General features: G+C 40.3%; 1 protein-coding gene across 25 annotated transcripts in view; it reads right to left on the bottom strand.

Moving 5' to 3' along the window:
• Window positions 1–22,948, bottom strand: part of SVIL (supervillin) — a 135,353-nt gene that overhangs the window by 16,123 nt on the left and 96,282 nt on the right. For 14 of the 25 annotated variants that reach the window (XM_054020849.1, XM_054020853.1, XM_054020856.1 and 11 more), the window contains 12 exons: window positions 17,548–17,698; window positions 11,505–11,594; window positions 11,325–11,411; window positions 9,761–9,938; window positions 8,509–8,681; window positions 6,896–7,051; window positions 5,771–5,907; window positions 5,126–5,273; window positions 4,847–4,992; window positions 3,402–3,577; window positions 2,751–2,895; window positions 2,069–2,345 (listed from right to left, as the gene is read on the bottom strand). In XM_054020849.1, coding sequence (XP_053876824.1) covers window positions 2,069–2,345; window positions 2,751–2,895; window positions 3,402–3,577; window positions 4,847–4,992; window positions 5,126–5,273; window positions 5,771–5,907; window positions 6,896–7,051; window positions 8,509–8,681; window positions 9,761–9,938; window positions 11,325–11,411; window positions 11,505–11,594; window positions 17,548–17,698 — 1,864 coding nt within the window. The remainder of the gene's footprint in view (window positions 1–2,068; window positions 2,346–2,750; window positions 2,896–3,401; window positions 3,578–4,846; window positions 4,993–5,125; window positions 5,274–5,770; window positions 5,908–6,895; window positions 7,052–8,508; window positions 8,682–9,760; window positions 9,939–11,324; window positions 11,412–11,504; window positions 11,595–17,547; window positions 17,699–22,948) is intronic. The other 11 variants (XM_054020851.1, XM_054020855.1, XM_054020857.1 and 8 more) reach the window with 1 other exon arrangement.

Raw genomic sequence — 22,948 nt, 5'->3', positions numbered from 1 at the left:
TGTGAAATCCAGTGCAGCACTGACTACCCGCACAATCTGAGAAACATTAAGTCAAGCAGTGCAAGATGCATGTGCCAATCCTTCACAGGGACATCATCTGGTGGATGTAAAGCCGCACGCACAGACTCCACTGACTGGCCAAAGGCCTCCAAACCAGAAGAAGGATCATGTAATATAATTAACATCACTTGAGAGAATCAGACAACGTGGAATGGTGTAGCCAGTCATGTTACCAAACAACAAAAAAAGCACAGCGTCTCATTTTCCATAATACACTGTTCTTTGGCAGCAAGAGATTAGCTGGCTGCTGAACGATATTAGAAACAGCAGCAGTTGAGGCAGCTACAGGCAGAACACGAACATTCTTCTTGGTATAATTATATTAAAAAAGGAAAATGCAAGAGGATTCCAAGTTATGACAATCAGAGAACACTAAGTTAATAACTTACTTTAATGAAAAGAGTCTCATGATTACTTGTAAAAGTTTCATTTTCCAATTAACTAAATGCTCCATGTTAGTCTGAGCAGAGGACTCGGAGCCAAGAATATTTTTTTTTAGAAAGACCTTTATTCATTATCTCAATACTACAATTAGTAATCAAAAGCATGTGTGAAGAAAGACAAGTTCTACATTAAAACCCTTGATGGAAAGCTTTACTTTAGTTAAAGAACACTCTGAATAACCTGTGACACAATTAGGACAAGATTTTCAAAAACTGTTTAAAGTTAGTCTCCTAAATCTATTTTGACACCTACCAGACATTCAGAAGTGCTGAACAATCACTCTGAAAATCCAGGCCCTCTAAAGTCATCTCAAATTGGGCACCCAAAATCACTAGTTACTTGAAAATCTTGGCCTCAGTCTCCTCCTAAACCCTTCAAAACAGTGAAAGGCGGTGCCTCCTTTGACAAAACCAGCCCAACCGAGCAGATTTGTACTTTCAAACTATTTGCAAAGTGTAAGGAAAAAAACAACAACCCCAAATTCTTCAAGGAGTGAGAAGTTGGTTTTCTCTTGTTTTGTTTACATATGGAATCAGTTCATGGTTTCATGTTTAAGTCAGATAGTTTTCTATTCAAAAGTTTCTGCAACAAAGCATACATGTCTGGGTTTACTTCATCTACAGCTACTCTCAGATTCAAATTTCACACCCTTTTGTCCTCTAATTGGATTCTCTAGTATCTTGACTCCACAATCACACATTAATCTGCATTTTCTCACTACTTTTAAGAGCGAAGCCATATTTGTGCTGTGGCTGATTAGGGCTTGCCCCCTTGGAACACACTTTTCATTTGTGGGGCTGTTCGTACTTTATTTACCAATGGGCCATCTCCTGTTCTGGAGTTCATTCCCCATTTTGAAAGCATGGAGTGAGGCACAGCCCTACCAGTCCCCTACCTAAACAAAGATCACCCTGAGTTGGTTGTTTGCTAGAGATCTGCCTAATCAATCAGTCTTTTAATTGGAGCACAGTTAAGAATTTTCAAATCAAGGCTGAAATGCATTGATGAGTGTTTGGAGAGCCAGCACAAAGAGATTCCTTCCCTCCTGGCATTTCGGCTTCACAGTCTAGCACAGACTTTTGCTTCCCCCTTGGTTCCTCTCTCCACTACCTGGAAAAGGCTTCACCTGGAACTAAACCTACATCTCTTGCAAGTCAGTTCAGAGCACTGCCACTAGTCGAGCTCCCTACCTGATTCAGTTCTACGTTAAAGAAGATTACAATTACTCTTGATATCATCACTCAAGCCATTTTGCAAACCAAAACTATGCGACTGCAATTTGGATGCAAGTAAGCTAATACATGGCAAACTGCTGTGTGATGGCACAGATTACATTTTGGTGTGAGGAAGAGGAAAAACAGCAATGGTTTTACCAGGAATTCTACTTCATATCTTGCTTGCAAAGTTCGTTTAATGGCCACATGCTGTAAGTGAATTCCTGTCTTGTTTGCCTAGTGGGGTGCATCACATGCAAAGAAATTTAGCTCTGGATTTTGCTATAACATTAGCTGTTTTAGCCACAGACATCAGTATCTAGCATGAAGAAATTCAGTTGTTCACTAACCTGCAGTGCTCACCATGTACTTCCATTTAACCACATACGTGTCTCCCTCATGGAACTGTCCAATGCTTTGTTTAGGCAGCCTACTGTAATCAAATTCCAGGATGTGCCAGACATCCACGGAGGCAGTGATAATTTCAAACTGCCTCCCATCTTCTCCTTCAATAAATCCATAGCCACGGCCAATATTTATTCCATCCAAGACTGTGCCAACCGTAGTTTGGGGCACCGGTACCATTAGCATGACATCATATGGTTTAAAGTCAGACCTGGAGTCTTCCTGTGATAAGACATGTAACAGGTTGGTTCTTTTTGGTCTACGTTTAGATTTTTTTCTTCTTACCCAATGATTTAATGATAAACATACAAAGAGCAAATGTATGCGATACTTTGTGACACAGTGGTACTGTTTTCCTTTTGTACTAAAGCCAGTTTTGAAGCATTGATCAACCCCCCAAACATTAGTTGATTAAGAGCATGTATGTGGGTTTACCATCAATGATATTGTTCTGGTTGACATTTTAAAAACAGACTGATCAAGGAAGCAGTTTAGACCACTGAGTACAAAACTTACATCTCTGCTGATGATTATCAGTCATTTATATGTTTTGAATTCAAAATTGTCTTCCCATTACAGACACACAAATCAAGTATTGAAAATACTCAGTAAGTTTATTTGCTCTACCTTCTGGTGAAGAGATTCACTCGAGTTCTTCTCATTGTGTTTCTTCAATTCTGTCCAATCAAGAAATTTTTCTTTGAACAATATGGTCTCATTATGTTCTGTGAGTCTGCCAAAGATAGCCCAGTCAGGACGCCCTTGTCCTTTTCTGTATTAGAAAAAAACAAAAAGGTGGATTAAATTACATACTGTAACATATATGCAAGAAATCAAATGGTTTAAACATCCCTGAGAAAACTCAAGTTCAATACAGGTTTCCAAGTCTTTACTCTAGTTTGCAAATTATAAAGTTTGAAACTATTCAGATATCAAACATTTGCCAGTGACTTGATGTAGGATTTTAAAGGTGACCAGCAAGGGAAAGCAAACGGCTGTGTACCTTCTTCTTTATGATGTACAAAGGCAGCCTGAAAGATTTCGCCTCCCCGAATGTTTATTTGCCAATACACAGCTCCCCAGCTGGCACAACTTTACATGTTATATCATGCTGGCTCATGGCAACTAAAAGCCATTGTTTCCACAAAGAAAAATGGCAGCTGGCATTTACACACTGACCCAGTCTAAGGGAATTCAGTTGCATTAACTCCCAATAATGTATATCCCCAGTGTATCAATAAGAGAGCAAAAGTACTAGAACAGCTGCAAGTTTGGTACCTTGGTATAAGGGGATTGCACTCTCCAGGGTCTAGAGGATTTATGTCACAATTGGCGTAGTCAAATGTTCCATTCCACAAATGTTTGGCCAGCTGGAATGCTACTTTTCTCTGTGCTAATGTGACTTCTTTCCCATGCCACACATATACTTCGCTGCCGAAATCAAAAACCAGAACCTAGAAATAATTACAGTAGTAATTTAACTGCAGGGAAAATATGCTCAGTTATACCAAAAACTCTTTAGTATAACAATGGCCAGGTTGTGATATAATTAATGTAGCGAAACAAATACTTACAAATGTCCTATGTGACAAAAGGAGCCGACAATGAAATAGCAGCCACAGCATAGCATTTGGGTTTGACTTATGGGCCTGATTACTTGCATATTTGGTAAGCAAGTACAGTAACTCCTCACTTCTGTGGAAGAGCAGTGACTTTACAAGGGAGCATTGCACAAGTTCCTCTTCTCCGCCTTCCTCCCCCCCCAGCGCTTAGGACTTGGGGGGGAGGGGGAAAAGAGGAGCAGGGACGCGTTGTGCTCTGGAGAGGAGGTGGAGTGGGGGTGGGAAGGGGTGGACCTGGAATGGAGCGGGAACAGGAAGAGGCAGGCCTGGAGCATCCCCCAGCAAAGGCAGCGCCTGTTCTCCAGGGAAGCTGCCGCTGCAAAGGTGCTTCCTAGCATCCTTGCCTGCAGCGGGCTGTGCCTGTGTGGGGTAAGCCTGGGGCACTTCCCAACCACAGTACAGTACAGTACTGTACAATATATAATGCCTTTTGTCTGCCCCAAATTTTTTTCTTGGAACCTAACCCCCCACATTTACATTAAATCTTATGGGAAAATTGGATTTGTTTAACATTGTTTCACTTAAAGTTGCATTTTTCAGGAACATAACTACAACATTAAGTGAGGAGTTACTGTACTAGGAATGCTACAGAGGAATTTGCTTACGAGGGAGGGAGTTCATGGGAGAACTGAAAGCTCTCACTGATCACAAAGCAATACTGACTTGTTCTAAGAAACTACTTTCAATTCCTCCTGGTTGGATGATGTGGCTGCAGTGAGAATTTACTGAGGGTGGAAAAGAGTTTTGGGAAGGGGAGATGAAAAAAAAGTTAGGACCATCTGGTTTAGACTTGGATGGACTGGAAGCAAAAGAACCCACCATGGACAAAAAGGGTTGGAAGTCTTTAAAAGTTGTCAGTGTTGAGATAATACATTCTAATTTTTCTTTACTTTCTTGGCACCAAGGGCTCTGTAGATGGTCAGTCTCTGGCAGCGAAGGGTTTAAAGTGTCAGAAGTACAAAGGACCTGATTTTCAGTAAGTGTGCAGATGTGTATTTGCAATTGTGTGCCTACAAACTTACTGAAAATCAGACCATCAGTATCTTCCAGAGGAAGTGTTAAGTGTTCCAAATTCAAACTCCTAAATGTAACTTACTGTACCTCTTTGGATTGTAGCAGAGTACATCTTGGCATTTTCCCCCAGTAGTCATCATCAGGAATAAGTTTATCATCTACTAAACGATAGATGCAATTTGTTTCTATTATTGCAGCTTCGTACATTTCATCTTCCTCGGGGTTTCCAGCAGCTTGAAGAGAAAAAAAAATCATAAATACTCAATGTTCTAATATTAAATTTCTCTACATTGGAACAGTCAATTCAGCTATTTTACGATGATAAAACATCAGGGGCTGAAATGGTGAAAATATAAAATCTCTTACACTGGTAACTTGTCTGGCCACCGAGGAGTTTCCAGAAGTCTTTGGCAGCATGAGTATGGGTATTTATCCCTTCTTCTATGGTCTGTACATAAGAAGCTCTACAGCCGAGTTCCCTCTTTGTCTGAATTAAAGTTGCAAGTTCTGATGCCTAAGAGATTAACATAATTATCTGAATAGGATCGGTTAAGTCATTTGTGCACGTTCAGTCGAGGGAAAGTGCAGGAGTGAGAAAGGGGACAGCACGGTTGGTAACAGTGGTAATGGTCATTACTTCTCTTTTATTAAACACCAAGAAGCTAGAGAAAAATGACAACTACACCAGTGCTTTTATTTGTAATTCCAATGAGAACTGATCCTAATGAATGCAGAAACAGAAAGGACATCCTGCAATTCATACTATTTTTCTGTTTGAATACAAATCCCTTTCCTGAGGATTTCCTATTGTGGTTTTGCAACTTGCATGTCCCACGTCAGCTTCCAATAAATGCAGAGGTTAGGGGAATAAGACATATTTGCCTCCCACTGATTATCAATGATATGCTACTGTGCACATATTCCAGCACTGGACTATTCAGATAATTGGCATCAAACGTGATTATGTGAAAGGAAGAAATGGCCTGTGAGATCTCATTTTAGTGGACTAACCTTAGCTTTTTCTATGACGTTTGCAAACTCTCCTACCCAAAGGAAACAGTAATGTGGAGTTAACAACAGGAAGCAGTCACCACTGTTCAGTGATGAAGCCCTTGGTTCAACTAATCTTGTTTGAACATGTCTTCTTCCTAAAATATAAAACCAGGATAATTATATTCCTAAAAATACTGCCATCAATCTTTGAAGACCTAATTATTTTGAATGAAAGACAAACTTGATCCCATTGCACTAATAATCCATTCCCCAAAGTCTTTCATTAGAAGAATGAATAAAGAACAACACAGGGTTCATACTTGGGGAAAACAATTTGTTTTCTTCTATTAACTGATATTTCTATATTGCCACTTATTCCTGCCTTGACAATTTTAAACTCCACTGGAGAAAAAAAGAATAATAATAAATGGCATAAAAAGCAGCCAAAATCCATAGCCTTTTCCATTTGTGAAACTACTTTATTGCCTTACTAGACAATCATATGATTTAAAGATTCTGACTTGCCAAACAAGTAGTATTTAGCAGAGATTAGGCTCAGTAACAATGTGTTGCACGAATTGAAATGGCATTATGGTATTCTTACTGCAAGTGGAAAGTGGGTAGTAATGGGTACCAGAATAGAGGCGAATATTAGGAAGATAAAGCAAAAATTTAAATAAAACCCCACAGAACAGAAAAACAGAAATCCTGAAGTTTATCCTCTCCTCTTTTCTTACCAAAGCCGTGCCAGTCATCACCATGTTCATTTACGTGGCATGTTATATCCATGACTCATAACCTTACCTTGTTCTTGAATCTTTTAGGTTGTAAACTTTCCAGGGCAGGGTGTTCTTTGTCAATATAGTGGGGCTCCAATTTCTAGAGGACCTTTTGGACGTTACCATAATGAATACATATTTGGGGGGAGGGATAGCTCAGTGGTTTGAGCATTGGCCTGCTAAACCCAGGGTTGTGAGTTCAATCCTTGAGGGGGCCACTTGGGGATCTGGGGTAAAATCAGTACTTGGTCCTGCTAGTGAAGGCGGGGGGCTGGACTCTATGACCTTTCAAGGTCCCTTCCAGTTCTAGGAGATGGGATATCTCCATTTAAAAATATTGATAATATAAAACCTTCTTGCATACCTTTAATTTGCAACAGCATCAGTTTCTTGTATGGCACAGCACTGTTGTTGGAGTTTTGTTCAGTTAGATTGACACTTCGTAAACTGACGCTGCTGAAGTTTTCTTTGCTTGCTAAACCAGCAAGTGCTACTTCTGAGAAATTTGAGTTTGTAGACACTTACACACACAAAACAAAACAAAAAACCAAACAGGAGACACAAAAAGCAAAAAACAAAAACAAAAAAAACACATTATGTTTCGTTTCTATATTTTATTAGATTTTTTTCTTGCATGGCTCATTTTCAGCTTTTTTTGTTGTTGCCACTGAAAAAGACAACAAAAAACAGGTTGAATTTAAATTTAACAGCTAGTCCAAAGACTCTGCTCGTCTTAATCATTAGGCAAGTTTCTAGATATCATCCCATAGTAAACTGTCAACGATCAGTTTACCAAACATATTTTATTTTCAGAAATTCCAACTTAAGAAATATCTTACTCAATATTTTGGGAAGTGCAGTGTACATTTGTGATGCAAATGTAAATGATTAACAATGCTGAGAGAGAAGCCAAGACTAATTAGTTGCAATTCCCCTCAAATTTATCTCAGCCACTGTGATACAACAGGCATTTACACACTCCAAAGTCTCAGAGTCAGCTTATTATAAAGTTCTAAAAGAATCTCAATTCTTCACCATTAGCGCCTATTTCTCAACCAAAACAAATGATTTCAGAAGTTTATAATTCAGATTAATGCTTCTCTTTACATTACATCACAATACTAGAGAGATAAGGTGGGTGAGCTAAGATCTTTCATTGGACCAACTTCTGTTGGTGAAAGAGACAAGCATCTGAGTACACAGAGCTATTCTTCAGGTCTGGGAAAGGTACTCAGTGTCACAGCTAAATACAAGGTGGAACAGATTGTTTAGTATAACACTGCAAAGTACAATACTACACAGAATTTGTTTTAATCGATATAGGCAACATAAAGATTAGTTCTCTTCACTGCAGTGGCAAAGGGAAACTCTTAACCAATGCACTGTAATGATAGTTTGCCAAAAACTTTGAAGAAACATTACACTACTATGACTTGTTAATACTGTGGTTATCATGAGAACACAATGTCACTAATGCACTTCACTGCAAGTTCCTTCTGTAAGGAAGCGAATGGTTTGGAGTTACGAGGTCACTTTTGAATTCTTGAGGGATAATTATGGCCATGAGATTGAGGGAAATTTACAAGAATAAAAGTTGGTCTATTTCTGACAAACTAGACTTGCTCTCTTTTCCCAACAGAATAATTTGTCATCATACTAAACATGCATTTTATCTGCTCCTTAGCTGCTAGTGGCATGTTCAGCCCCTCTCCTCCCAACTCGACCCAATCTCTCAAAAACTCAGTGTTGTTCTCTCTTCACTTGTTGAAGAGACTGGAAAAGTTGGTATCAGAGTACTGAAGTCGGTAACCTTCCCTCAAGGTTCCCCCACTTCCTTCTTGTTCCACTGGGGTTCAATATTTTACCGATGTTCAGCCTTCTAACTGAAAACCTCTCAGAGAGTGTTATGCGTAGATTTTTTTTAGCCCTTCACTACTAGAAAGATACTGGCACATAAGAGCCATGAAATTGACTTACTTTTTTCTACTTTCATTCGCTTTGACTCCATGAAGGCAATATTTAATCTTTGTTCGGTGTATTCATGAAGAATGTCCTCTCGTGCAGCCAGCAATTTCAGGGGGTTCCTTGAAGCCTGAGCTCTGCGCATAGGTCTCACGGCACGTTTGTGCTCTGCTACAGAAGAAGTTAACCTAAGCAGCAAATGAAAGTTTTATAATCTTCAGATGACATAATTGGTCTTAGTCAAAAGCCACTAATGATTACAGACTTGCTCTGTACTGGGATGATATTTAAAGCTAAAGTCAGCTCACTGATGCATGCGTAAGGGTATTCCAGAAATCCAGAGAAGAATTGGATATGGCCACTGTTAAGAGACATCTAAAAAAAAATTTCTACAACTGAACATTTTGGCCAGCTCTGCATATCTGTGATTAAAGTTAGCCAACTCTGGGCAAAGATTTGGTTAATTCATAGATTCATAGATTATAGGACTGGAAGGGACCTCGAGAGGTCATCGAGTCCAGTCCCCTGCCCGCATGGCAGGACCAAATACTGCCTAGACCATCCCTAATAGACATTTATCTAACCTACTCTTAAATATCTCCAGAGACGGAGATTCCACAACCTCCCTAGGCAATTTGTTCCAGTGTTTAACCACCCTGACAGTTAGGAACTTTTTCCTAATGTCCAACCTAGACCTCCCTTGCTGCAGTTTAAACCCATTGTTTCTGGTTCTATCCTTAGAGGCTAAGGTGAACAAGTTCTCTCCCTCCTCCTTATGACACCCTTTTAGATACCTGAAAACTGCTATCATGTCCCCTCTCAGTCTTCTCTTTTCCAAACTAAACAAACCCAGTTCTTTCAGCCTTCGTTCATAGGTCATGTTCTCAAGACCTTTAATCATTCTTGTTGCTCTTCTCTGGACCCTTTCCAATTTCTCCACATCTTTTTTAAAATGCGGCGCCCAGAACTGGACACAATACTCCAGCTGAGGCCTAACCAGAGCAGAGTAGAGCGGAAGAATGACTTCTCGTGTCTTGCTCACAACACACCTGTTAATGCATCCCAGAATCATGTTTGCTTTTTTTGCAACAGCATCACACTGTTGACTCATATTTAGCTTGGAAGGTTAAGTTGGAAGGTTTCTCCTATTGGGGTAAAGACGAGAGGGGAGGGGACCGGTAAAAAGGGGAGACCAACGGCCATTTGTAAAACATCATGGAAAAATGTATATTTATTCATTCAGAACAGCGAAAGAGAAGGAGCTCACTTTGGTGCATAAGGATCAAAGATGGCATCAAAGTCCTCATCAAGCTCCAAAGGCACTGTGGAAGTTGGGCAATCCATGTGACGGTAAAATTTGGAAAAGGTTTCATCATCGTCCAGCTTCATCACCTCTTTCACCGATTTTCCTGTGACCGTTAGCACGGTTTCTTGCATCCCACCAACTGCAGATACAGATAAAAGAAAGATTCTCTTAAATACTATGCTGGGTTTCTGACCTTAAAGTTGTGTGTGGCAGTCTTTTGTTTTTCTGTGCATTTTTTTTTTTTAAACAGAGATGAAATGTAAAAGCTAGCCTAAGATGAGATAGCTGACACAACGGTGATACGTGCAGGGCCTGTGTTGCTCAGTAGCATGGATTTCCTACACTAAAGAATGAAGGCCAAATTCTGCCATCCTCACCTCAAGTAATGTATCAGGGAAAGACACTACTCAGGGTTAATAAGAGTGGCACAATCCAGATCTTATTTTAGTGCCTCATCACATTAAATTGCTCATTTTAACCTCCTCCAGTGAACAGTAATCACTCTTATTTATTTCTGACATGCTTGACAAAATGCCAAATATGAGAATAAGGTCTTGGTCCCAAAACAAAGATGGGAAAACTTGAAATGTCTAGATGTGCGACAACTTAGTTTATAATCAAAGACACCAAGTTATAAAGTGAATTATAAAAAGACAGGTTTCAGAGTAGCAGCCGTGTTAGTCTGTATCCGCAAAAAGAAGAACAGGAGTACTTGTGGCACCTTAGAGACTAACAAATTTATTAGAGCTATGTTCCATTCTATATGCATCTGAAGAAGTGGGCTGTAGTCCACGAAAGCTTATGCTCTAATAAATTTGTTAGTCTCTAAGGTGCCACAAGTACTCCTGTTCTTCTTTTTATAAAAAGACACTATAAAAAGATTTTTAAAAATTACTTCAGTGAAGAGGGTGGGGAAGATGACCAATGCACTGGTTTGGTATTAGTAAGATTAAAACAATGAACCAGCATTGGAAGCCAGATTATCATAAGTAATGATAGGTTCTTATGCAAAGTCCGAAGTGGTGATACGATTTTATAATGTTATCTGGATAATTTGCTAGAAGCAGTTCTAAAATTTGTGCCAGGGTTTGCCAGGGCTGAGCCTTGGCACCTCTAAACTTGGCAATTCATAGCCCCGGCACCTCTGGGCTTATTGTATCAGTTATGAATGTAAAAAAATCGCTTGAGCCCTGGCATGTCTTTCATTACAAATTAAGCACTAACTAGAAGCAAGAATGTAATGGGAAAAGATGTGGGGTGTGTGTGTGGGGATGAGACAGTACAAAAAAAGAATTACTATTTTAAAAAAGACTTTGTTGTCTACAAAACAAATAGAAGGTGGTGACTAACAAAATTTTGCAAAGACCGAATCATGAAAAAAGTGTACAACCTTTGCTATGGTCTTGGTGAAATGAACAATACAAGTACACAAAGTTCTGCTACCAGGTACTGTAACTAAAATACATTAACTGATTTGAAAAATCAGGTAGAGAGTCTATTACATTCTTAAATTACTCTTACATACCTTTGTTATTCAGCCTTCCCAAGAATGTTTCCAGCTTGTCTAGCTTCATGTCTGATTCTAATTGCATATCAGGCCTGGCTTCTATTTCTAAGCAAAATGAAAATATTAAAAATAGTTACAGTGTGATTAAAGCACGTATAAAAGCTTCATCATAAGTTTCAGCTATTTTTGATTACCTACCTTCCAGAGGCTTTGAAACTGGAGTGGTAGACTTCAGCCTGTTACAGAAAGGGGATGCCACTGGAGTTATGGCAGTAGGTGATGCCAAGCCTGCAGAATAAGCAGAGTCTTTCAGAATGCCACATCCATTGTAAACTAGGACGCTTTATTATTGCAAACTAATGCCTGTTAAAGTAACCTAGTGTGGGAAATGGATTTTCTATTAAAACAACCCTTTGTGCTTATTTTAAAATTTATATGGTTTGGATTGTATGTACCATTGTGCATATCACTCAGACACTTGTAATGTTTTTGAGCAAAATAAATGATTTGCAGGGAATCTACTGAGCTCTTGCTCAGAACGTAATCTATGGAAATAATCTTCACACATCTACTAAGCAAGGTAGCAAAAAGAAAGGCTTGAATTGTCAAGACAATTCCCTTCCCCATTCCCACCAGCAGCCAAAGTCCAGGGGGCTCGGGGCTTTCATATGCAAGTGTGGAGACAGGAGTTACAGGGGAAGCAAAGCAGTAGACGCAGATTCAGGAACTGCATCCTGTATATTTCAAGCCCCAGTCCCAATTCAATATGCACTTTAATAACTAGCACAAGTTTGACCAGAACAAATTAAACTCAGTACATAAATGTAGAACTTTTTTTTTAAATGAACATATGGAGATTCAGTAAGAAGTGATACTATGTGGGATTAAGGTTCGCCACATTAGTTGGGATAGTATATCACAACGCTGAATTGTATCCCTCACTCCTTAGCTTAAACAGTGAAGAAGAAAAATCTTTATACCTTTTAAAAATGTAATGACTATTTTTCCATGTAGTAACTGGCTGTTAATTACTGAGGAGCTCAGGTTTAAGTCTTGTTTTGGAAACTTTACTGTTTTCCTCAGATAACATAAATTGAAGCTGCATCAGTTTAACAACTCTTTTCATTATCTTTATATGAAAGACACATCACCCTGGAGCAAGCCCTAGCATGCAGTAATTACCAAAACACTGAAGTGAATATAGAACACAATTGGGCAGCTTATTAATGAAGACCCATTTTGCTACTAATTAACGAGGCCTGAGCTGGGGCAGATTTTACAGTAGCTGGTAAAGCCTTTGGCCAATGGAGTATAGGTGAGAGAGTGCCTGGACTGATCACACAACTCCCCCTGCTGCTGGATGAACAAATCAGTGCAGAGAGGAGCTCCTGAGGGTGATAAACGTTCATTTGCCAATTTGGAGACACAAGAATCTTCAACCACAAAGTGATTAAGACTGAAGGGAAAAAAAACAGTGATTTAATTTTGTATGTTTTCTTGCGTTTTTACCTTGCCATTTAATTTAAATCCGATCTTTGATAATTCCTTCATCTAGGCAAGACATAAATGGTGCATATATGTAAATAAAATCCAGCCCAGACTACTTCTAACCAGTACAAATGTCAGTGGCTCTCCAGCTTTCTCCACAACACTAATATCCACCGCAACTAAGCAGTTCCCCCTCCCCCCCAATTTTTTTCTCTGTTTTTTGTTTTTGTTTTTAAAGAGCAACTGCTAGCCTCAAGCACTTAGGGATGTTTGGCTCACGCTCTCAGCCTTCAATCTGTGGCCCACTGAGCATTTGCTGAAGGCCCACAGAGAAATGGTAGTTCACATGGCACTGGCTCTCCGATTACCAGCAGCTAGAAATAAATATTTTCCTAATGTTACTTCTCTGTTAAACACCTAATGCAGTTCCCACAAGGATGTTACACAATCACAGATGGTAAGGTGTGTGGAGAAGGTCTGGGAGATCATAAATAGGACAAGGAAATGGCCAATGAGAAGGGCTGGGTGAAATTTTTCAGAAGAATAGTTTATTCAGCAAAAAAATGCAGTTTTGGTTGAGCTGAAACAATTTACAAATATGACACAAATTTGCTGAATAGTTTCAGCCAAAAAAATTTTTTTTTTGGGGGGGGGGGGGGAAGAGGGGGGGGGAGAAGGTGTCTTAGGCACCTTTCATAAAATAGGGGGAGGTGGTGGTACCTCCTTTATAACAGCTGGAGAGTGGCGACGGCTGGCCGGGTGCCCAGATCCTGGGGACAGTGCAGCTGCCAGCAGCAGCAGTGCAGAAGTAGGGATGGCAATACCATACCGTGCCACCCTTGCTTACGTGGTGCTGCTGGTGGCAATGCCACCTTTGGAGCTGGGCAGCCGGCCTGTGGCTGCTGCTCTCCAGCGGCCCAGCTCTGAAGGCACAGCTGAGAGCGGCGGCTGCTGGCCCTCTGCCTGGCTGTGAAGGCTGGTGGCTGCTGGCCGCTCAGCTGTGAGGGTAGCTCAGAGGTAGGGGTAGGAATCCTGTGACCCCCCCTTACACAGTGGGCTTGTGATCCCCTTTTGGGTTGGATTCCACAGTTTGAGACACACGGTGTACTTTTACCCTATAGTATAAAAGTACACAAAAGACCAGATTTCACGGTTTGTGATGCAATTTTCACAGCTGCAAATTTGGTTGACACCTACCTATATCTACATCCCCAGGACCTGACTTTTCCTTTCTACTCCTGGTCACTGAAGTCTTGTTCAGGCCCTAATTCTCTCCCCGCTTGAGGCTTGCAACCTTCTCTCTGGCCTTGATGTTTACAACTTTCCCCCTTAAATACATATAGAATGCTGCTACTAAATTAATTTTCCTGGTTTGTCAAGTGTACTATGGATATAACTAAGGCTATGAGTTGGTGACAGATTCTGTGATTATACCTGACCTTCATGATTTCAGCCCTGCTAAAAGTTCTGGGTATGGTGCAGGAACTACTTGGTGAAATTCTACAGCTTGTGTGATGCAAAAGGTCAGACTAGATGATCATAATAATGGCCCCTTCTGGCTTATGAAATTAGCACTTTTTAAGATGAAGGGCAGAACTTTGAGTTTGACCCTACAAATTACTGTCAATGCCATAATTGAAACAGAAATATGAAAATATTAGAAATCTTATTCTGGTCTTCCAGCAGCTCTTCAGTGTGACAGTTTGCCTTTGCCATTGTGTGTTGAAAACCATCTGTCATGTCATTAAAGCACTAATTCTATGAATCAAGGAATCATCATTTTCAATCTTAGACCCTAGTGGAAAGAAGGAATATCATTTTATCTCCTGGTTCAAATGAATCTAAAGATTTCAGGAAGTTTGAAATGATCCCATGTAATTCAGTTATTTTTAAAATTAACATAGTCTAAATGAAACTTGAGTTGTCTACACAAGGAATCTACTGTGCGTTTTATTTTTTAAACATACCATCATGCAATATTTTACTTTTGGACCTAAAGTCCCTAGTGCAGGACTGGACAATTATGTCCAAAGCTAGAGAAGTTTGGAGGTTACACCCCATCATCAACAGGTGGAACCTTCCAACCCTGCATTGTGAGTGTACTCCATGGTTTTGCTCTCAGTTACATTTTTGGCATAGAGATGAAGAGCTTCCTCTGGCTGCTCCAGTGAGCAAAAAACCAACAATAACGTTTAGCCCAGGCATTAGGGCACTCACCAGGGATGTACGAGACCTTGGTTCAATTCCCTGCTCTGTCTGATGTGGAGCAGGTCTCCCACCTCCCAGATGAGAACCCTAACTTCCAGCCTAAGGGTCACTCACGTTTTCTGGCTCAGTGACTATTCAAGTCCTTTATACCAAAGGGAACTGCTTCAACAAGAGAGACTAAGGGCACGTCTTCACTACCCGCCGGATTGGCGGGTAGCAATCGATCTATTGGTGATCGACTTATCGCGTCTAGTAAAGACGCGATAAAATCAATCCCTGATCGCTCTGCCATCGACTCCGGAAATGCACCGTGGCAAGAGGCGGAAGTGGAGTCAACGGCGGAGTGGCAGCGGTTGACTCGCCTCCGTCCTCACCGCCAGGTAAGTCGACCTAAAATACGCAACTTCAGCTACGCTATTCACGTAGCTGAAGTTGCGTATCTTAGGTCGACCCCCGCCCCTGTAGTGTAGACCTAGCCTGAGAGTGACACCAACACAGGCTGGCTGGCCCTTAATGGTCCAGCCTGTGACAGATCAGGTTGACTGGAGAACAGGTGGCTCAACCTATTTATTGGACCCACCAGGGGATTCTCATAAAGAGCTGGGTGAGTCCAGCTGGAGGGGGGATAACCAGAGGAGAGGAGGGGGAAGTGCCTATTTTCTGGCAAAGAGCCTGAAAGGAGGCTGGGAAGCAGAGCGGGAAAAAGAGTATACAGGCTACCCCCAGGGTGAGCTGGAACCCTGAAGAGTGAAAGCCTGCTTGAACCCCTGAAAAAAGGGAAGAGCCTGCTAGCCTCTGGGGGCACAGGAGCATGGGACTAGGCGTAGGGACAAGTTACAGTGGCTAAGGCATGCCTGCAGGAAGAGGTGGCCTGCTGAGCCCAAGTGGGCTGAATATTCCATCGTTTTGAGTATTTCTCCTGGACTTCGTTAACGGGATACAAAAACCCGCGGCTGGTCCAGGTCAGCTGACTCAGGCTCACGGAGCTCAGGCTGCGGGACTAAAAATTGCTGCGTAGACGTTCAGGCTTGGGCTGGAGCCCAAGCTCTAGGATCCTCTTATCTTCACAGGGTCCCATAGCTCAGGGTCCAGCCCAAGCCTGAACATCTACACAACAGTTTTTAGTCCTGCACCTGAAGCTCACTGACCCAGGCTAGCCACAGCTGTGCCACGGGGCTTTTAATCCCTGTGTAGACATACCAGTTGAATCAGGCTTGGGTTGCAGGACTAGAATTGCTGTGTAGATGCACAGGCCTGGGCTGGACCCCTGTGGGGCCCTGGAAGGGGCAGGACTCTATGAAGTAGTTTGGCCGAGGGCTAGGAGACTTCTACAGCTTGAATAGGCTGAAGGACAGTAGGGGGAAAACTGAAGTACAAGGTGCCACAGCTAGGTAGGAGGAGATGTACTGGAGTAGCAGCTTTGCCACAGACCCATGCTAGATGAGCCTATAGCACAGTGGTAAGGGCACTCTCCCGAAACATGGGAATGCCAAGTCCAAATCCCTCCTTTACTTTTACATTACAAAACTTCCCACAAACAGAAACAAAATGTTTCCTTTCGGGTCAAACAAAGTTTTCATTTGACCGAAACCTGAGTGTGTTGATTTTTCAGAACTGCCAATAAAAACAAACAAACAAAAAAAATCAGTTATACGCCCAGCTCTGTCCCGGAGATCAGTTCTATTTTCTATTGCGATGTGGCCCGCTCTGTAATATGGTGACACACAGGAATGCTAATAAGAGTGATATTTCTGGCCCTGGTCACACAACATAGTGAGGATGGCAGAAAGTTAGCGTGGCACGGACCAGCATCTATTGACACCAGTGGCTACCTTTCTAGGTCCACTGACTAAAGAGGGTGAGCCTTTCTTGATATTTTGACCTTTACATGGACAATCTGTACAGATCCCTATGCAATTTAGGATCAAAACCAAGGGTTTTGTGGTTGGCTGATTCTATGATGCTAAGATACCCCAATTATTTGTTCTGTGCAGAAAATCTGCTGTAAATCCTTCAGCTGATTATGGTATCTCAAGGATACCAGCATAACAGTAAAGTTACTGGTGAATTCTGTTTCATAGCCTAAATACAACTCATTAAAAAAAAAAAAATTTAGTAGATGTACATTTGCTAAATATTTCGAGAGATTCTTGCAAAAAGAAGCCAGTTACAGGTCAATAGCTAACTCTCTCAATTCTTAATGAGACAGAGCACTTCAATTTTCAAATGAGAGTTATGTAATAAAGGGAAATCCAATTGTGCCCTCTGGGTAGGACTGGGGACAAAAATTAACATTAGTATGAGTGTACAAACAATTTACTATTGAGCTTCATAATAACTGGATGCAACTGCAAACAATGCAGGACAAAATGACCAACAGAAGCACTCACTGGAAGTTACAACAAACAGCACAATGACATTTAGCTGAAGATAAACAGTCCTCTCTTGCTAAACACGAATACCATTTCTGTTTAAGATTAGCCCTTTATTTTGACCAGATAGAGAAGCAGTGGCTTATTTATATGTGGATGATTTCTTTACAGACCTTTTTTTACCATTCGGCCAGCTACAGTGAATTGGGTAGAGTCATTGGCTGCTCCTTTACCCTTTGTCTTCCAGGCTTCTTCCCGAACAGTAATCAGGTGTTTTCTTTCTTCAATACTCATTTGACTCTCATGGCTATCTGCCACTTTCTGCTTTTTTGAGAAATGAAGAAATAGAGTTTAACTGCTGTAAACTCTGCAATACGTAACAATGAACAGGAGAAACATTTCAACCACTATCCTTTAAATTGAGAGAAAAGCGATACATGTTACAAAGGGACATCCATAGATGCTACAGCTCAAGGACCCTGCACTTTAAAAAGCTTTATAGTTTTGCTATCCTATTACAGTAGTAAGATGAAATTTCAGTCAATGGCATATCTTGGTTCAGGAAATTGACATCATTCACTCACTGCAATTAGCCTAGCTTTAATAAAAATAAACAAATTGATTAATAATGTTAAAACTTTAGGTGATTTAAATTTTCCAAATTATTGTACTGCTGAGATATTTTCTGGTAATCTGTTTGACTGATTTCTGTGAGAAGCTTCCAAATAGGAATTCCTAAGTAGCACAGTGGATTATAAATAGAATTTTTAACCTCCGAGTTTAATGATTTTTAATTCAGTCTCTAGCTGTACATTCTCCAAACCGGCTTAGCAGCCTTGTCTCTAGAGGCTGATCACTTTGGGATCTGCGCCAGCTTGTTCTTTTTGAATAATTTTATTCTGTGATCATTCAAATGCCTTTTGTCTCACCCACATGGAGCTTTTGCCAGTTTGCTTTAAGAGAGACATTCAATAGCGTCAGTGATTAGAAACAGTTATGAGCAGGAACTATTTCAGTGCCCTCCATCCATACAGGAAACTGGGGAAGAAGGTACATTAAGTAGGAAAGAAAGCCACCATAAATTTCTCCCTCCTCTTAGCTGAGTCAGATCAGAGAATCAGTTCAGTTTCTACAAATCAGTTGCCTTAAAAAGAAGCTAACATTTTTTGGATTTGTGTTATATAGAAATCATGAACAGGACACACCAAAGAACAGCATTGCCAACCATCAATTTTATTGCAACTCTTAAGCTATTTGGTGCTTTTCTTAGAAACCCAGCTGCTGTAATCAAACAATGGCATGAGAACATCAGCTTTCATTTAATTTTTTTTTCTAGCCCTCACAATTACAGAGAAAAGCTTGAAAACTTGAAATGAATGCACCCTACAGGCTCTGAAACCAGAAAGAAAATAGAAAGACCCAATTTATATAGCTATATCTATATCTTTAAAAAAAAAATCATGTTTTAAAAAAGAGCCTGACTCATGATTTTTGAATGCTTGAGTTGACAATACTGAATGAATTAAACACAGTTCAATACTTTTAAGGGACCAGGAGCGTGACTATAGAGGCAGGTAGACAGGGAAGGAATTCAATGTAACTAAGAATTTATCTGAAAAGATAAAGAATCATCCACCAGTAGCAAGAGGAATTACAGAATAAGAAGCAGCTAACACAAGGATTGGAAGCTCCCTCTTTCCCCAGCTGTTTGTGCCTCTTCCACAGACCTCTGCACAATTATGTTTGTTTGGAGTTCAATAGAAATGTTAACTGGCTGGGTAGCCAGACATTTTGACATCAAGAAATATGACAACTTAGATAAAATATTCAGAGTGTGGTCCAATCTTTTCAATGTTGTGGGCCAGATGCTAGTTTTGGGGCACCTTGGTGGGTCACATACAAAAATATAATTCCAGAGTTTAGAATCAGATTTTTATTAAGGTCATGATTTATTTTAGCCATAGAAAAACATTAAAATAAAATGAATCTCAGTGAGAACACTGAGGAATTTTTTTCCCCTTGCACTACAGTTCCAATGTCACTATCAATAGTCTTAGTGGCAAGCCAGAGACAGCAGCAAGGGTGTCACTCTCCAACATCTTGCGATGTTTTGACTTCACATGTTATTTCATGACAGAATGTGCTTTTGCAAATGTCTGTGCTTCCCAATATTGAGCACAGCTTCAGCACAAGAAGCCTTTGAACTAGGGACAAGTTTCCAGAAGTTTTCACATACTCCATTCTTCTTTGAAAGAAACCAAGGATAAATCTGCCGTTCACACAGCTGTAGGTAAAGATCTTGTGGTTGCTGCTCAACTGGTACCTCCACTGGATTGCTGAACAGTTGAATGCTGGATCTCAGACTCAAAATCTGCAAATCTGGTGCTGAACTCTGCTGAGATAGCCAATATAATTGTCAAGAAGCTGCGAAAACCAGCAACAACAGTCTCAGTTGAGAGATCCTTGCATGATGGAAAATGGGTGATGCCATTCCTCTGAAGAGTCCAAGTTTTCTGTGGAAAAATGGCCCATAAAAGTGTAGAAATATTCTGATCTCTACCTTGCTGCCAAAGACTGAGTGAATTGAGATGAGCTGGTTACATCTGTTAAGGCGGCCAGTGAGCATAGAAATGCTCAGTCTTCCAACTACTCTTGACACTGGGCAGCGTTGCTTACATTTTCTTCTTTCAGAACAGCAAGAATCTCCTTTCTGAGTGAAAAAAAATGTTGCAGGTACTGCCCCCCACTCAACCACTGAACTTGTGACCGGAGATGCAAATCCCACATTCTGAATTCAACTCCTCAAGGAAGCAGATACATTTCTTGTGCCTCTGTGCTCTGTTTCCTCCATGGATGATGTTGACTGTTTGTATTACACTGGTTATCACACCACTAATTTTAACAGATTTCCCACAAACTGCCTTCATTTCCAATTCCATTTTCTCTCAGCAAACCTACAAATCCACTTTTACTGCCAGTTGTGGCTTGTGCACTATCTGTGACAACGCAGCAGCACTGTTGGAAGCCACCATATTTGCTCATAGCAGAAACAAGTAAATATCTGCCCCCTTTGTACTGCCCTTGTTTGGAACTAGCTCCAGTAACTATTAATACATGAAGAAATCCTCATCAATGCTTCAGATGAAAAGCAATAACGGTCTGGTATCACCGACGTCAGTACTCTTGTCTAGAGCTAATCTAATGAAAAGCACTTACAATTTTCACCAACTGTCTTCAATTTTGAGGACACAGGATCATTCATGTCATTTACTCTCCTAGCTACAGTTTGCTGAGGCAATGACACTCAAAATTCTTTGTCATTTTTCCATTCCCAATGGATGAGCCAGCTTGATAGCATACATTTTTACCACATCACCATCCTTAAAAAGCTTTTTAGATTTCACTAGCTCAAGGCACACCTCGTAAGAGGCAGCCAGACTTGAAGTTAGTACAGCTGCAGGTTTCATCAGTATGTTTCTCTGCTTTTGAAGTTTGCTTTTCAAGTCCTTAACTAGAGCGGCAAGTGACTCTCCAGGGTACTCACATTTTGCCTTGTGAAGTGTGTTGTAATGTCAACTGATATTGTACTCCTTCAACACAGCTATCACTTTCAAATGCATGAGACATTGTGGTTATCCATTACATTCAATGAACAAGTGGTCTTCTTCCCATTTACCTTGAAATGCTTCGTTTTCTGCATTCACTTTTCTTTTATTGCTAGAAGCCATTACAGTTACTTGCTCCCTTCCACTTGAGAGAAACTGGTCAGTCCTCACTATCTGAGACTGAGTGCTACAGGAGACCGGGCTCTAGGTGTGGGTATCTGAGGAAGGGCCGTTTACGGCTACCTTTACTCTCCTGCTGCTGCAGCTCACCAGCTATCTTCCTTCACCTTCTGCTACTACACTGAAGTGCTGTTCTTTACTGCGTGTGCTGGCGGAAGACCATCTCTACAACATTGTATCCCGTGCATGGCATGACATATCCCGTATAGTGCTTGCGAGGTCATGCTTCATGGAGGATGCCATTTTGTCTCCATACGTTGATTGTGCTGCAGAGCACCATTTCACTCACTGTGCAAATGCTCTGTTTCAGACAGCTGCCGCTGCGGGAGAGGCCAGTATACTTTACAAACTATAAGAAACATTTCATCCCCCACAGGAAGTGCAGCTACCTCTGGAGTGAATTGTTGGTTTCCTAGATCACAGCAACATTCCATAGGAGATCTGGACAGGAAATGAATAGTGATCCTACTGAAACCACAAGGGGGATTTTATATGCAAAGTGAATACTGAAGTTGTATTTTGGCAAGAACTCTGGCATTAACACAACCTTATTTATGTGGGAAAAAAATCAAGTGGCTTTGTGGAAAAAAACACAAAAAACCCCCAAGTGATTTAATTTTGGCTGAAGGATTGCACCTGTGCTTCTTGGCTACTGAAAATTCAGAAGGGCAGAAACAGGAATGCTTATGGATCAGTGTACTGACAAACTTCAAGAGGTGGGTAAGTGGTGAGTTTAGACTACCACATCAGACAAGGGACCAGGATAAGCACCTCCTTAAACGTTTATCCATAATGTGTAGAAAGAAAAATGTCATTGGGGATTTCAACCTGGGGGACATATGTTGGAGGTTTCATTTTTCCTCTGGTCAAATATCTTTGGAGTTTCTAAAATTATAGTTGATAATTTTCCAACACAAGAAATATTGCAACCAACTTGGGGTAATTCCATATTCAACCTCATTCTGATGGAGAAAGTTTAATTGATTATTGAACTAAAAACTGTTGGTTACACATATGAAAGTGTTCATGATCTGATTTTATATACTATCTGCAAACAGAATATAGTATCAACCAGTAATATATACACACACACAATCTTAAAAAAAAAACAAAACAAAAAAAAGCCAGTTTCCCAAAGCTGAAAACTATTATATGAGTGAGAGGAAATATTTAAACATAAAAATGTGAACCATAATTGGGAATTAATATTTTTAGAGGCCCAAATAAGACAATTCCAGGCATGGAAGACGACTTTTTTGGTTAAAAACAGCCTGGTGAAAAGGGGAGACGAAGACAGCAACAGAAAAGAAAAAATATCTAACAAATGGAAAAATGGAGAAGCTTATAGCAATGAGTACAAATCAGTATTTAGGAAATACAGACAACTAATAAGGTAAGCTAAAGATATCAATGAAAAATCTTCAGCCCGTAGGGTTAAAAACAATAAGACATTCTTTAAAATATACCTGGAACAAATTAAATTCTAGCAATGGTATAGATCCAACTGTAGATGAGGATAATAAAATTATCCATCAGGATGCAGAAAAGGTAAAATATTCAATAAATATTTCTTTTTTGTATTAAAAAAAGCAGAATCATGTATTCAAATCTTCCAGTAATAATGAAACAATTTCTGTTTTATCACTAACGAGGGAGGATGTTAAACACCAACTATTAAACATTTTTTAAATTGGCATGTAGAACTTATTGTTTTTGATGAGATCACAAGTTTGCCTGATGAAGGTAATTGTGTGGACATAATATACTTAACGCTTCTGTAAGCCATTTG

The sequence above is a fragment of the Malaclemys terrapin genome, chromosome 2, assembly GCF_027887155.1.
Source record: "Malaclemys terrapin pileata isolate rMalTer1 chromosome 2, rMalTer1.hap1, whole genome shotgun sequence".
NCBI classification, from domain to species: Eukaryota; Metazoa; Chordata; order Testudines; family Emydidae; genus Malaclemys; species Malaclemys terrapin.
This window is presented reverse-complemented; position numbering and strand designations above follow the sequence as displayed.